Source organism: Triticum urartu, chromosome 6 (genome assembly GCF_003073215.2).
Source record: "Triticum urartu cultivar G1812 chromosome 6, Tu2.1, whole genome shotgun sequence".
NCBI lineage: Eukaryota > Viridiplantae > Streptophyta > Magnoliopsida > Poales > Poaceae > Triticum > Triticum urartu.
In genome coordinates this window covers 196,995,821-197,011,840 of record NC_053027.1, presented here as the reverse complement: position 1 = coordinate 197,011,840, position 16,020 = coordinate 196,995,821, and the positions used below count along the sequence as shown (strand labels likewise).

General features: G+C 48.8%; 2 protein-coding genes across 2 annotated transcripts; one reads left to right on the top strand and one right to left on the bottom strand.

Moving 5' to 3' along the window:
* Nucleotides 1-1,375: 1,375 nt before the first annotated feature.
* On the bottom strand, nucleotides 1,376-4,227 carry LOC125515846 (adenine nucleotide transporter BT1, chloroplastic/amyloplastic/mitochondrial-like). The gene is made up of 4 exons (XM_048681342.1): nucleotides 4,143-4,227; nucleotides 2,507-3,088; nucleotides 2,257-2,418; nucleotides 1,376-2,167 (listed from the first exon to the last, which is right to left on the bottom strand). The coding sequence occupies exons 2-4, from the start codon at nucleotides 3,086-3,088 to the stop codon at nucleotides 1,610-1,612; spliced, it is 1,302 nt and encodes a 433-aa protein (XP_048537299.1). The 5' UTR covers nucleotides 4,143-4,227; the 3' UTR covers nucleotides 1,376-1,609.
* Nucleotides 4,228-4,390: 163 nt separating this feature from the next.
* On the top strand, nucleotides 4,391-5,921 carry LOC125515845. The gene is made up of 2 exons (XM_048681341.1): nucleotides 4,391-4,559; nucleotides 4,664-5,921. Exons 1-2 carry the CDS (start codon nucleotides 4,526-4,528, stop codon nucleotides 5,764-5,766), a joined length of 1,137 nt encoding a protein of 378 aa, XP_048537298.1. The 5' UTR covers nucleotides 4,391-4,525; the 3' UTR covers nucleotides 5,767-5,921.
* The last annotated feature ends 10,099 nt before the right edge of the window (nucleotides 5,922-16,020 follow it).

Sequence of the window (16,020 nt, the reverse complement as noted above, 5' to 3'; positions counted from 1 at the left end):
GCAACATTTCTTCCCCATTGACTTGTTACTCTTGGAGCTTGGGCTCCTAGGCGGTTAGAGGTTCCTCCGGTAGCTTCCTTTCTTGTGGTGTGCTCCGGAGAAGTTTGTAAAGGTGTGGTGGTCGCCTTCAAGACCAAGCCCGAGTGGTTCGAGGCTCATCCGTTGGGGGTGACTCGAAGGAGAATACGGTGAGCCCTTGGTGGCATTCCGCAAGCTTTGGCTCCGGCACCGCTTCAAACGGAGATTAGCTCTTCCCAAGAAAGAGTGAACTTCGGGTTAAAATCCGCGTCCTCGTCTCACTTGTGGTTAATCCTTTCCCGCACCTTTCTTTGTTGTTGTATGCTTGTTGGCTTGCTAAGTAGTTTGTTGACTAGCTTTTCTTCTTAGAGCTTGCTTGTCATATAGGTTGCATTCACCTAGTTGCATATCTAGTCAACTCTTTTATCCGCTAAGCCTTAAAATCTATAAGAAAGATTAAAATTTGTAGTCTCCTATCCCCCCCCTCTCTAGTCGACCGTATCGATCCTTCACCGCCAGCGGGGGCCGAGGTCCTCCGCACCTCTGCGGCTCAAATGGCCATCGAAGGTGGGGAGGACCAGCGGCAGCGCCACGGGAGGAAGAGAAGGTCTGATCGCCTATGGTCCTTTCTTTGATCAAGTCACGGAGATTGTTTTTGTATACATCAAGCCATGGAGATTGTGATTATTATGAATTTTTGGGTCTGGATTGTGATTTCTTTAGGGGCCTGTATTCTGATTATTAGTAATGCAATTTGATACCCTTTATGTTTGTGTTTACGTTGCCGAACCAAACACCTTGAGACTTTCATATCTAAATTCTCTAGAAATAAAAAAAAGGAAATAATAGCTAGTTTAAATTGGGACATTACTTCGTCCCATTAACACTATTAACGGTATATTTGCATATTTGTTTTTCTTGAGAAACACAGTGAAGTTGGTTATGAAATTCCATACATTGTGAACTACTTATTTTACAATTTTAAGAAACCCATATACGGATGAAAACCTTTTTTTTACAGGCAAAAACACTTGGGAGTACTTCACTTGTGGGAGTACTTGATATGCTGTGACCTAGGATTTTGTGTTAAAACCACCATAGGGCCTAAAAAGGTAAACTGTTTAGGCTCCAGTTCTTTCGACGACTCGGCATAAGCCACCCCTTTCCCAACTTATTTTAGAAGCCGGCCCCATATTCATTGGGGCTTGTAAATCAGTTACCGGCTTCTGTAATAAGCTGGGGAGGGAGGAACATGATTATTTTAGAAACGGCCAAAAGAACTAGGCATCAGTAAGTTCAGTTTCAGTTTTATGCTTTGGACTGCTTGAAAGTTCTAGGACCAAAAGTGAGCTTGGAGCAAAGTTGAAGGTCCAAAAGTGGACTTCTTCCTTATTGAATTGATTACAGAAAGGTGCCATAAATCATTCGACGGCATTACTGAAACGGAGCATGTTCCCTGAACAAAACGAAATTCAACTTCTAAGGCGCCACTTCCAGCTTAGGATTCAATCGCAATAGGCTCTACACTTCAAAAATTTCAAATCACGCATTTTCTTCTGATTTTGACGGTCACCATAATGCTTCATCTAGTTCATGGCCGATCACCGTTCGAGCTCTTGGGCGCCGCCTGTCCTCCTGCCTGTCCGGTCTCCGTCTCCTCCTGGGGCTCGGCGGCGCCGCCGTCTTCTTTCTCGTCGACAAGTATCTTCTTGCAGGCCTCGTAGCACATGAAGGAGATGCCGGCGGCGGGCATGAGCTTGATGCAGCTGGGGCCGAGCCCGCGGTAGAGCCCGGCGGTGCCCTCCTTCTTGAGGATGCAGTACATGGCGTGCAGCACGTTCTTGTACACCTGCCTCCCGCCCACGGCGCCCACCTGCATCTGCTTCCGCGCCACCTCCAGCGGGAACGTGGCCGTGCTGGCTATGGCGCCCGCCGCGGACCCGATCAGCAGCGTCGGCACGTTGCCCACCTCCTCTTTCCCCGACGCGCGGCGGTACACGCCGCGCAGCGTCTCGTAGGCGTAGAAGTTGGCCGCCGCGTACGGCACCACGCCGATCAGGCTCGGCGCCAGCCCGCGGTACAGCTCCCCCGGGCCTTCGTCGCGCACGATCTTGACGAACGCGTGGAGGAGGTTGTCGTACACGTCCTTCTGCATGCAACGCAACGGGGTCGTCAGTCAGATGGCACTGCCACTGGTTGAGATACAGTAATTACTGTGCTGGAATTCTGTGTTCTCACCTCGATGGTGAGACGGGTCTTGACGAGCTCCATGGGATAGGTGCACAGGGTTGAGGCCACTCCGGCGAGCGCTCCGGCGACGAGCGGCGTGGGGATGGGGACCTTGGCTGGCTCGCCGGCCTCCGGGGTCAGGTACTTCTTCGCCGTGTCGTAAGTGAAGTGCTGCACCGCGCCATGTGGAGTCAGGGACACTGCATCTCGCATCAGTGAAATTTGAAGGAAAAGCACTTGAGGTGGCTGGCTGGCTTGCCTCGATGGCCTTGCTTGGCGCGACGCGGAGGACGTTGACGGCGTTGCCGCGGAAGAGGCCGGGCCACCCCTCCGTCCGCATGATCCACCGGAAAACCCCGGCCATGGAGTCGGCGCCGGAGCTCCCCACCATCAGGTGCGTCCTGATCGTCTCCAGTGGCGCCACGAAAGTCCTCGACACGGCGCCGGCGATGGCGCCGCTGACCAGCCGCCGCAGGTGCGGGTTGCCGATCTTGACCCTCACCTTCCTCAGACTCAGCTGCTGCTTTTTGGCCTTTTTCGCCTTCTGGGCCTTCTGGACGCCCGCCTCGCCCGCGGCTGCGAGCTGGTGTGCGACGTCGTCGGCGGGCCGAGCCTTCCCGTCATGCTCGCGCGCTACCGGCGGGGCGCCGTGGGACAGGCTGAGTCCCACGCTGGCGAACAGAGCCCTGCGTGGGAAGTCCAAGCTCCTGGACTCGGGCTGCGAGCTCCAAGGGAAGGCGACCTCAGGGACCGGCCGCAATAACCAGTTCTTCTTGTCCATGACGAGCGAGGCGCGGTTGTTCTTGGTCACCATTGTCGTCGCGGCCATTGCCGCCGCCATCTGATTCAACTCGAACACATAAAGGATTATATATGTAAGGGCGAAAGAGCTAAGTTGTACGGTGACTAGTGAGCAAGAGTGCAAGAGCAAGACTAAGATCAGCTCAATTCATATCACAAAAACCTAAAAATGTCCATGCAAGTTAGGCCACAAAACACACAAGGGAACACCAAGATCACTCAAAATGGCATTATGGTGATGGAATTAGATCTTAAGAGCAGATTTGGTTAATCCAATTTAACACCGAGGCACTGACAAACACTACTACGGCTACACATCAATCGCCTGAAAAACAGAAAACGGCCAGTCGATTCTCCTTCTCCTGTATCAACCGTTCGACCAAGATCCAATAGACGTTGGTTGTCTTCAACCTTCGACAGATCTTCTTCCTCTCTCTCACCCGCCGATCCAGCCCAGCCCTAACCGCCGGCCCCCGCCGCCTGCGGCCGCGGCGCTCCCGCGACCGTCTCGCCGCCCCACCCTCCCCTAAACCATCTCCCACCGCCGCCCCACCCTTCCCTAAACCACCTCCCACCGCCGGTCTTCCACCACCGCCGGCCATCCCTCTAGGCCCCCTGCGCCGAGGTGTTTCTCCGGCAAAGCCCCACATCACCGCCCCCACACTAAACCCTAAGATAGATATTGGGGTAGCCTGACCAGTGAGCTTCTTCCTCCCTTGCACCTGTTTCTTCCTTCAACCAAAATCGATTGACCGAAAATTCGAAGTCAGGCGATTGACATGTAGCTATCTCACACACGCATCAGGTACATAAAAGGACAGAATCTAAGCTAGATGAAAACCGAAAACGTTCACACACGCATCTATTCAAGGTAACACATTATTTAAATGAAAACTATATGAACCAGTACTATTTTTGGCCCGGTTATATATACGAATGACTTGAAGTTCATTTCTATGCATTAAAATTAACACGCTTTCATTATAAACTGAGCGAGTAAAACATATTCAGCTTATTTCTCTTTGAGCCGACCCCTAGTCATGGATAAGAAAAACGAATATCGAGACTGTTGTGCAGTCTAGCTATACGCATACCTCGAGGAAGCAAGACAGAACTGATACGTGCCCTGCCTAGGAGTTCTTCAGTCCTTCACTCCCTCACTGGCCTCTCTCGTTGTTGGGAATGGGGGTGGCTCGACGGCCATTTTATACCCGTTTCAGCACTCTCTCCATCAGTTGGCGTGTCCAGTGAGCAACGATGCCCGGCCTCTCCCATGGCCTCTGCCATCTCTGGACGGACACAATCTTCTCCCCGTCTCGTCTCCGACTCGTCACGGCTCGCCCTTCCCCGGATGTGGTCACATATACCTAGCGTACTCCTGTGCGTCTCGACTACGTTCGCACGTTTCACGTCCACCGCGCCCGCCCGCAGAGCCATCTGATCCTCTCCGTGCTCCGGCGGTCCGGGGCTGGCTACGATGTGGAGCCTCCGCAACTCTCGTCGGAAGACCGGTAAGCGCATCGGATCCCCCATTCGTCGTCGATTGATCATCATCTCTTGTGATTTCCTGATGAGTACGTTCGCCGATTGATTTTCACCCGTGTTTTCTGTGGAGACGTCGTCGGCGACTGCATTGACAAGCTCCACGAGAAGCGCCGCGCAGTGCGCGAGGAGGGCATGGAGGCGCTGGAGGGCTTCGTCCCCGTCGACGAGCTCGACTACCGCTACTTCACCGTCTTCGATCGCTGCTGCGCCTCCCTCCGCAAGGGCGCCTGCAGGGAGGCCACGCTCGCCTACCGCGCCATCGGCCTCCTCGCGCTCACCGTAGGCGCCGCCACCGCCGATGGCGTCGATTGCTCCAAGGACATCCTGGAGAAAGCGCTCCCCGTCCTCGAGGAGACGCTGCATGCGCCGTCGTCCGGCGCGACGACCATGGTGGCCTCTCTCGATTGCCTCGCTGCCGTAACCCTCGCCGGCACTCGCCGCCCGGAGGACGCGGCCCCGTCCGTGGAGGCCGTGTGGGGCGCGATCAGGCGTGCCGAAGACGAGACGAAACCGAGCCCTGAGGTCCTGGCGGCCGCCGTGCGCGCGTTCGCCTTGCTCCTCACCACCGTCGGTGACTTGAGGTCGTACCCCTGCACCGTCAAAGAGGCCATCATCCCGTTCCACGACCTCGCCGAGCTCCTCGAGTGCGAACACCCCGACGTACGGATTGCCGCCGGCGAGGCGCTGGCCGTGTGCGCCGAGCTTAACCTGACGCAGCACGCCTCGCCCGAAGACATCCAAGTGATCGAGATGATACTGTTCGACCTCGTCGCCGATGCCAGCGGCGGCCAGAACCTCACGGAAGAGCAGGTTGAGTTCTTCCAGCAGATCGCCGACATCATGAGCCAAGTCGGTTGCCCGGAGACGGAGGAGTCGATGCCATCGTCGTACACGAGCGGGCGCAGCGTGCTCAGGGTGTCTACATGGGCGAGGCTGGTCCAGCTCAATTTCCTGAAGCGGTTCCTCAACAAGGGCTTCCGTAAGCACCTCCAGGACAACCTGCTCTTCCGGGAACAGGTGGACTCCAGCGACGCCGTAGGCGAGGCCGACGAACAGCCGGCCGGGAAGGGCAGGCGGCGCGGGGGTGGGAGGGAGAAACGGTGGAGCTCGGCCATGAGGAGGGATCGCGACATCGCATGGGAGAGCAAGAATGGTTTCTCCCTGTATGATTAGGCGTTTAATTTGTTCAGTTTAGGTACTTTGGGGTTCTGTTTTGACGGCAGCAACAATAGAAGTATGAAAGTGATTGAAAGGAAGTGAACGATCCCAGCATAAGTGTGACTGCGATTGGATGTCTGTATTAGACTCATGATTTGGATTTGGTATTGCGTGGGTAGCAATTCATTTCGTTTGGATGCGCACGAAACGCCGGATTGAAATGGCCCAAATACATTAACGATTTTTTCTTGAAATATAGCAGGAGAGCTGCTATTACCCATTGATAGATGAAGCGGTAACAAACCGATGCTAGGAGCTGTAAAAAACATATACAAAGAGCACACTACACCTACCTCTGCTAGGGCCAAAGCAAAACAGGATATACAAGAACCCCTAAAGGTCAAACACCACACGAACAGAAAAGCACATCGCCGACAAAAGCGATATTATCATACATCACCGACCATGTTCACGGCCAGCGACTTCGACTTCGCATCAACTTTGCCAATAAGCACCACTCTGTTGCATCAGACTAGGCCGCGATGACTTCATGGGCAGCAGAGAGAGAAGACATATCCAGCTAAAGAGGAACGAACATGTGCCTCTTTGATCACGAGAGGACACCCAACATGACCCACCCGACGCTTTATGCACGTCAAGTGTGCTCCGAGTGCCCAACATTGCCGGCCGAAGACGGAGCGCAAGCATTCGGCCAACCATTTCGTCGCAATTCAAGTGCTTCTGTCAAGAGGTCAAATCTCCAACAATGATGCTTTCACCAAAGAAACGACGCCAAGGGCGTCGCTATCACCGATCCACACAAGGCAGATATTAGTTTTCACCCGGAGAGTAGAGCTTAAAGACAGGAGAGGGATTGAATCTCCCCGGTGACGCCTTCAATAAGAAAACAACACCTGCAAGTATTGTCATCACCAACCACGGGCAGGACTTTTGTCCAGAGATACCGCATACCTATGCTTGGACAGAGCCCTGAGCGCACCCACCTACAGGTCTGGAGCCTAGAGCTCCTCCCGTCTTGCCGGAGCACAGACTGCGGCACCACTAGCCCTGCTCGAGAGCCAAACCAAGATGCCACCACGAGGTGCACTGCATCGGCAACCGAGCAAAAGCACCGCACTCCGCCCAACACCACGACACGCTCCTCCCTGGGTGACGCCTCCTGATCATACATTAGCGAATTTTCATGAGACGCTTGCCTCTCGTATTATGAAGCTCCTTTGCTTTTATTCCACTGGAATTATCCTCGGGCTGCAAAAGAAAAGGATTCATGTGTCAACCTGCCTTTTTTCCCTATCTGACCATGAAAAATAACCAAGAGGAGTGGCACCCAAGGAAGCACAACGGTGGTGGCAACGCATGTATCCTCCCCTTCCCAGCCTTCCTTCTCTATTCACGATGGTGCACCTTCCAGCCCCCTCTCCCATCGCACCTTTCCTTCTCTCCCGTCCTTCCCAACTTTGCATGACTCGCCATCGGATCCAATCTCCTCCCATGCCTCCGGTGGACCAGCTCTACCGCCCATGCCCTCGAACTGAAGGAAATATGCCCTAGAGGCAATAATAAAGTTATTATTTATTTCCTTATATCATGATAAATGTTTATTATTCATGCTAGAATTGTATTAACCGGAAACATAATACATGTGTGAATACATAGACAAACAGAGTGTCACTAGTATGCCTCTACTAGACTAGCTCGTTAATCAAAGATGGTTATGTTTCCTAACCATGGACAAAGAGTTGTTATTTGATTAACGGGATCACATCATTAGGTGAATGATCTGATTGACATGACCCATTCCATTAGCTTAGCACCCGATCGTTTAGTATGTTGCTATTGCTTTCTTCATGACTTATACATGTTCCTATGACTATGAGATTATGCAACTCCCGTTTGCCGGAGGAACACTTTGTGTGCTACCAAACGTCACAACGTAACTGGGTGATTATAAAGGAGCTCTACAGGTGTCTCCAAAGATAGATGTTGGGTTGGCGTATTTCGAGATTAGGATTTGTCACTCCGATTGTCGGAGAGGTATCTCTGGGCCCTCTCGGTAATAAACATCACATAAGCCTTGCAAGCATTGCAGCTAATGAGTTAGTTGTGAGATGATGTATTACGGAACGAGTAAAGAGACTTGCCGGTAACGAGATTGAACTAGGTATTGGATACCGACGATCGAATCTCGGGCAAGTAACATACCGATGACAAAGGGAACAACGTATGTTGTTATGCGGTCTGACCGATAAAAGATCTTCGTAGAATATGTAGGAGCCAATATGAGCATCCAGGTTCCGCTATTGGTTATTGACCGGAGACGTGTCTCGGTCATGTCTACATTGTTCTCGAACCCGTAGGGTCCGCACGCTTAAGGTTTTGATGACAGTTATATTATGAGTTTATGCATTTTGATGTACCGAAGTTTGTTCGGAGTCCCGGATGTGATCACGGTCATGACGAGGAGTCTCAGAATGGTCGAGACATAAAGATTGATATATTGGAAGCCTATATTTGGATATCGGAAGTGTTCCGGGTAAAATCGGGATTTTACCGGATTACCGGGAGGTTACCGGAACCCCCCGGGAGGTATATGGGCCCTAGTGGGCCTTAGTGGAAGAGAGGAGAGGTGGCCAGGGCTGGGCTGCGCGCCCCTCCCCCTAGTCCGAATAGGACAAGGAGAGGGGGCCGGCGCCCCCTTCCTTCTCTCTCTCCTCTTTCCCCCCTCCCGAATCCTATTCCAACTAGGAAAGGGGGGGAATCCTACTCCCGGAGGGAGTAGGACTCCTCCTGGCGCGCCATATCCTGGCCGGCCGCACCCCCCCTTGATCCTTTATATACGGAGGCAGAGGGCACCCCTAGAGACACAAGTTGATCCACGTGAACATATTCTTAGCCGTGTGCGATGCCCCCTTCCACCATAGTCCTCGATAATATTGTAGCGGTGCTTAGGCGAAGCCCTGCGACATTAGTACATCAAGATCGTCACCACACCGTCGTGCTGACGGAACTCTTCCCCGACACTTTGCTGGATCGGAGTCCGGGGATCGTCATCGAGCTGAACGTGTGCTAGAACTCGGAGGTGCCGTAGTTTCGGTGCTTGATCGGTCGGGCCGTGAAGACGTATGACTACATCAACCACGTTGTGCTAACGCTTCCGTTGTCGATCTACAAGGGTATGTAGATCACACTCTCCCCTCTCGTTGCTATGCATCACCATGATCTTGCGTGTGCGTAGGATTTTTTTTGAAATTACTACGTTCCCAACAGTGGCATCAGAGCCTAGGTTTTATATGTTGATGTTATATGCATGAGTAGAACACAAGTGAGGTGTGGGCGATATAAGTCATACTGCTTACCAGCATGTCATACTTTGGTTCGGCGGTATTGTTGGACGAAGCGGCCCGGACCGACATTACGCGTACGCTTACGCGAGACCGGTTCTCCCGACGTGCTTTGCACATAGGTGGCTTGCGGGTGACAGTTTCTCCAACTTTAGTTGAACTGAGTGTGGCTATGCCCGGTCCTTGCGAAGGTTAAAACAACACCAACTTGACAAACTATCATTGTGGTCTTGATGCGTAGGTAAGATTGGTTCTTGCTTAAGCCCGTAGCAGCCATGTAAAACATGCAACAACAAAGTAGAGGACGTCTAACTTGTTTTTGCAGGGCATGTTGTGATGTGATATGATCAAGACATGATGCTAAATTTTATTGTATGAGATGATCATGTTTTGTAACCGAGTTATCGGCAACTGGCAGGAGCCATATGGTTGTCGCTTTATTGTATGCAATGCAATCGCGCTGTAATGCTTTACTTTATCACTAAGCAGTAGCGATAGTCGTGGAAGCATAAGATTGGCGAGACGACAACGATGCTACGATGGAGATCAAGGTGTCGCGCCGGTGACGATGGTGATCATGACGGTGCTTCGGAGATGGAGATCACAAGCACAAGATGATGATGGCCATATCATATCACTTATATTGATTGCATGTGATGTTTATCTTTTATGCATCTTATCTTGCTTTGATTGACGGTAGCATTATAAGATGATCTCTCACTAATTATCAAGAAGTGTTCTCCCTGAGTATGCACCGTTGCGAAAGTTCTTCGTGCTGAGACACCACGTGATGATCGGGTGTGATAGGCTCTACGTTCAAATACAACAGGTGCAAAACAGTTGCACACGCGGAATACTCAGGTTATACTTGACGAGCCAAGCATATACAGTTATGGCCTCGGAACACGGAGACCGAAAGGTCGAGCGTGAATCATATAGCAGATATGATCAACATAGCGATGTTCACCAATGAAACTACTCCATCTCACGTGATGATCGGACATGGTTTAGTTGATTTGGATCACGTAATCACTTAGAGGATTAGAGAGATGTCTATCTAAGTGGGAGTTCTTTAAGTAATATGATTAATTGAACCTAAATTTATCATGAACTTAGTACCTGATAGTATCTTGCTTGTTTATGTATGATTGTAGATAAATGGCCCTGCTGTTGTTCCGTTGAATTTTAATGCGTTCCTTGAGAAAGCAAAGTTGAAAGATGATGGTAGCAATTACACGAACTGGGTCCATAACTTGAGGATTATCCTCATTGCTGCACAGAAGAATTACGTCCTGGAAGCACCGCTGGGTGCCAGGCCTGCTGCTGGAGCAACACCAGATGTTATGAACGTCTGGCAGAGCAAAGCTGATGACTACTCGATAGTTCAGTGTGCCATGCTTTACGGCTTAGAATCGGGACTTCAACGACGTTTTGAACGTCATGGAGCATATGAGATGTTCCAGGAGTTGAAGTTAATATTTCAAGCAAATGCCCGGATTGAGAGATATGAAGTCTCCAATAAGTTCTATAGCTACAAGATGGAGGAGAACAGTTCTGTCAGTGAGCACATACGCAAAATGTCTGGGTATAATAATCACTTGATTCAAATGGGAGTTAATCTTCGAGATGATTGCGTCATTGACAGAATTCTCCAATCACTGCCACCAAGCTACAAGAGCTTCGTGATGAACTATAATATGCAAGGGATGAATAAGACTATTCCCAAACTCTTCGCAATGCTGAAAGCTGCGGAGGTAGAAATCAAGAAGGAGCATCAAGTGTTGATGGTCAACAAGACCACTAGTTTCAAAAAAAAGGCAAAGGAAAGAAGAAGGGTAACTTCAAGAAAAACAGCAAGCAAGTTGCTGCTCAAGAGAAGAAACCCAAGTCTGGACCTAAGCCTGAAACTGAGTGCTTCTACTGCAAGCAGACTGGTCACTGGAAGCGGAACTGCCTCAAGTATTTGGCGGATAAGAAGGATGGCAAGGTGAACAAAGGTATATGTGATATACATGTTATTGATGTGTACCTTACTAATGCTCGCAGTAGCACCTGGGTATTTGATACTGGTTCTGTTGCTAATATTTGCAACTCGAAACAGGGACTACGGATTAAGCGAAGATTGGCTAAGGACGAGGTGACGATGCGCGTGGGAAACGGTTCCAAAGTCGATGTGATCGCCGTCGGCACACTACCTCTACATCTACCTTCGAGATTAATATTAGACCTAAATAATTGTTATTTGGTGCCAGCGTTAAGCATGAACATTATATCTGGATCTTGTTTGATGCGAGACGGTTATTCATTTAAATCAGAGAATAATGGTTGTTCTATTTACATGAGTAATATCTTTTATGGTCATGCACCCTTAAAGAGTGGTCTATTTTTATTAAATCTCGATAGTAGTGACACACATATTCATAGTGTTGAAACCAAAAGATGCAGAGTTGATAATGATAGTGCAACTTATTTGTGGCACTGCCGTTTAGGTCATATCGGTATAAAGCGCATGAAGAAACTCCATACTGATGGGCTTTTGGAACCACTTGATTATGAATCACTTGGTACTTGCGAACCATGCCTTATGGGTAAGATGACAAAAACACCGTTCTCCGGTACTATGGAGAGAGCAACAGATTTGTTAGAAATCATACATACAGATGTATGTGGTCCAATGAATGTTGAGGCTCGTGGCGGATATCGTTATTTTCTCACCTTCAGAGATGACTTAAGCAGATATGGGTATATCTACTTAATGAAACACAAGTCTGAAACGTTTGAAAAGTTCAAAGAATTTCAGAGTGAAGTGGAAAATCATCGTAACAAGAAAATAAAATTCCCACGATCTGATCGTGGAGGAGAATATTTGAGTTACGAGTTTGGTGTACATTTGAAACAATGTGGAATAGTTTCGCAACTCACGCCACCCGAAACACCACAGCATAATGGTGTGTCCGAACGTCGTAATCGTACTTTACTGGATATGGTACGATCTATGATGTCTCTTACTGATTTACCGCTATCGTTTTGGGGATATGCTCTAGAGACGGATGCATTCACGTTAAATAGGGCACCATCAAAATCCGTTGAGACGACGCCTTATGAACTGTGGTTTGGCAAGAAACCAAAGTTGTCGTTTCTGAAAGTTTGGTGCTGCGATGCTTATATGAAAAAGCTTCAACCTGATAAGCTCGAACCCAAATCGGAGAAATGTGTCTTCATAGGATATCCAAAGGAAACTATTAGATACACGTTCTATCACAGATCCGAAGGCAAGACTTTTGTTGCTAAATTCGGAAACTTTCTGGAGAAGGAGTTTCTCTCGAAAGATGTGAGTGGGAGGAAAGTAGAACTTGACGAGGTATCTGTACCTACTCCCTTATTGGAAAGTAGTACATCACAGAAATCTGTTTCTGTGACACCTACACCAATTAGTGAGGAAGTTTATGATAATGATCATGAAACTTCAGAAAAAGATACTACTGAACCTCGTAGATCAACCAGAGTGAGATCCGCGCGAGAGTGGTACGGTAATCCTGTTCTGGAAGTCATGCTACTAGATCATGATGAACCTACGAACTATGAAGAAGCGATGGTGAGCCCAAATTCCGCAAAATGGCTTGAACCCATGAAATCTGATATGGGGTCCATGTATGAGAACAAAGTGTGGACTTTGGTTGACTTGCCCAATGATCGGCAAGCAATTGAGAATAAATGGATCTTCAAGAAGAAGACTGACGCTGACGGTAATATTACTGTCTACAAAGCTCGACTTGTCGCAAAAGGTTTTCGGCAAGTTCAAGGGGTTGACTACGATGAGACCTTCTCACCCGTAGTGATGCTTAAGTCTGTCCGAATCATGTTAGCAATTGCCGCATTTTATGATTATGAAATTTGGCAGATGGATGTCAAAACTGCATTCCTGAATGGATTTCTGGAAGAAGAGTTGTATATGATGCAACCAGAATGTTTTGTCGATCCAAAGGGAGCTAACAAAGTGTGCAAGCTCCAGCGATCCATTTATGGACTGGTGCAAGCCTCTCGGAGTTGGAATAAACGCTTTGATAGTGTGATCAAAGCATTTGGTTTTATATAGACTTTTGGAGAAGTCTGTATTTACAAGAAAGTGAGTGAGAGCTTTGTAGCATTTCTGATATTATATGTGGATGACATATTACTGTTTGGAAATGATATAGAATTTCTAGATAGCATAAAGGGATACTTGAATAAGAGTTTTTCAATGAAAGACCTCGGTGAAGCTGCTTACATATTAGGCATAAAGATCTATAGAGATAGATCAAGACGCTTAATTGGACTTTCACAAAGCACATACCTTGACAAGATTTTGAAGAAGTTCAAAATAGATCAAGCAAAGAAAGGGTTCTTGCCTGTGTTACAAGGTGTGAAGTTGAGTCAGACTCAATGCCCGACCATTGCAGAAGATAGAGAGAAAATGAAAGATGTTCCCTATGCTTCAACCATAGGCTCTATCATGTATGCAATGCTGTGTACCAGACCTGATGTGTGCCTTGCTATAAGTCTAGCAGGGAGGTACCAAAGTAATCCAGGAGTGGATCACTGGACAGCGGTCAAGAACATCCTGAAGTACCTGAAAAGGACTAAGGATATGTTTCTCGTATATGGAGGTGACAAAGAGCTCATCGTAAACGGTTACGTTGATGCAAGCTTTGACACTGATCCGGACGATTCTAAATCGCAAACCGGATACGTGTTTACATTAAACGGTGGAGCTGTCAGTTGGTGCAGTTCTAAACAAAGCGTCGTGGCGGGATCTACATGTGAAGCGGAGTACATAGCTGCTTCGGAAGCAGCAAATGAAGGAGTCTGGATGAAGGAGTTCATATCCGATCTAGGTGTCATACCTAGTGCATCGGGTCCAATGAAAATCTTTTGTGACAATACTGGTGCAATTGCCTTGGCAAAGGAATCCAGATTTCACAAGAGAACCAAGCACATCAAGAGACGCTTCAATTCCATCCGGGATCTAGTCCAGGTGGGAGACATAGAGATTTGCAAGATACATACGGATCTGAATGTAGCAGACCCGTTGACTAAGCCTCTTCCACGAGCAAAACATGATCAGCACCAAGGCTCCATGGGTGTTAGAATCATTACTCTGTAATCTAGATTATTGACTCTAGTGCAAGTGGGAGACTGAAGGAAATATGCCTAGAGGCAATAATAAAGTTATTATTTATTTCCTTATATCATGATAAATGTTTATTATTCATGCTAGAATTGTATTAACCGGAAACATAATACATGTGTGAATACATAGACAAACAGAGTGTCACTAGTATGCCTCTACTAGACTACCTCGTTAATCAAAGATGGTTATGTTTCCTAACCATGGACAAAGAGTTGTTATTTGGTTAACGGGATCACATCATTAGTTGAATGATCTGATTGACATGACCCATTCCATTAGCTTAGCACCCGATCGTTTAGTATGTTGCTATTGCTTTCTTCATGACTTATACATGTTCCTATGACTATGAGATTATGCAACTCCCGTTTGCCGGAGGAACACTTTGTGTGCTACCAAACGTCACAACGTAACTGGGTGATTATAAAGGAGCTCTACAGGTGTCTCCAAAGGTACATGTTGGGTTGGCGTATTTCGAGATTAGGATTTGTCACTCCGATTGTCGGAGAGGTATCTCTGGGCCCTCTCGGTAATGCACGTCACATAAGCCTTGCAAGCATTGCAGCTAATGAGTTAGTTGTGAGATGATGTATTACGGAACGAGTAAAGAGACTTGCCGGTAACGAGATTGAACTAGGTATTGGATACCGACGATCGAATCTCGGGCAAGTAACATACCGATGACAAAGGGAACAACGTATGTTGTTATGCGGTCTGACCGATAAAAGATCTTCGTAGAATATGTAGGAGCCAATATGAGCATCCAGGTTCCGCTATTGGTTATTGACCGGAGACGTGTCTCGGTCATGTCTACATTGTTCTCGAACCCGTAGGGTCCGCACGCTTAAGGTTTTGATGACAGTTATATTATGAGTTTATGCATTTTGATGTACCGAAGTTTGTTCGGAGTCCCGGATGTGATCACGGACATGACGAGGAGTCTCGGAATGGTCGAGACATAAAGATTGATATATTGGAAGCCTATATTTGGATATCGGAAGTGTTCCGGGTAAAATCGGGATTTTACCGGATTACCGGGAGGTTACCGGAACCCCCCGGGAGGTATATGGGCCCTAGTGGGCCTTAGTGGAAGAGAGGAGAGGTGGCCAGGGCTGGGCCGCGCGCCCCTCCCCCCTAGTCCGAATAGGACAAGGAGAGGGGGCCGACGCCCGCCTTCCTTCTCTCTCTCCTCTTTCCCCCCTCCCGAATCCTATTCCAACTAGGAAAGGGGGGGAATCCTACTCCCGGAGGGAGTAGGACTCCTCCTGGCGCGCCATATCCTGGCCGGCCGCACCCCCCCTTGATCCTTTATATACAGAGGCAGAGGGCACCCCTAGAGACACAAGTTGATCCACGTGATCATATTCTTAGCCGTGTGCGGTGCCCCCTTCCACCATAGTCCTCGATAATATTGTAGCGGTGCTTAGGCGAAGCCCTGCGACATTAGTACATCAAGATCGTCACCACGCCGTCGTGCTAACGGAACTCTTCCCCGACACTTTGCTGGATCGGAGTCCGGGGATCGTCATCGAGCTAAACGTGTGCTAGAACTCGGAGGTGCCGTAGTTTCGGTGCTTGATCGGTCAGGCCGTGAAGACGTACGACTACATCAACCACGTTGTGCTAATGCTTCCGTTGTCGATCTACAAGGGTACGTAGATCACACTCTCCCCTCTCGTTGCTATGCATCACCATGATCTTGCGTGTGCGTAGGAATTTTTTTAAAATTACTACGTTCCC

Bases quoted from the DNA above. Each gene is read 5' to 3' on its own strand.
- LOC125515846 (XM_048681342.1), bottom strand. From the start codon at position 3,088: ATGGCGGCGGCAATGGCCGCGACGACAATGGTGACCAAGAACAACCGC. The intron at 2,419-2,506 runs GCAAGCCAGCCA...GGCGCGGTGCAG, and splicing joins CGCCAAGCAAGGCCATCGAG to CACTTCACTTACGACACGGC. The intron at 2,168-2,256 runs GTGAGAACACAG...CGTTGCATGCAG, and splicing joins AGACCCGTCTCACCATCGAG to AAGGACGTGTACGACAACCT.
- LOC125515845 (XM_048681341.1), top strand. From the start codon at position 4,526: ATGTGGAGCCTCCGCAACTCTCGTCGGAAGACCG. The intron at 4,560-4,663 runs GTAAGCGCATCG...TTTTCTGTGGAG, and splicing joins CAACTCTCGTCGGAAGACCG to ACGTCGTCGGCGACTGCATT.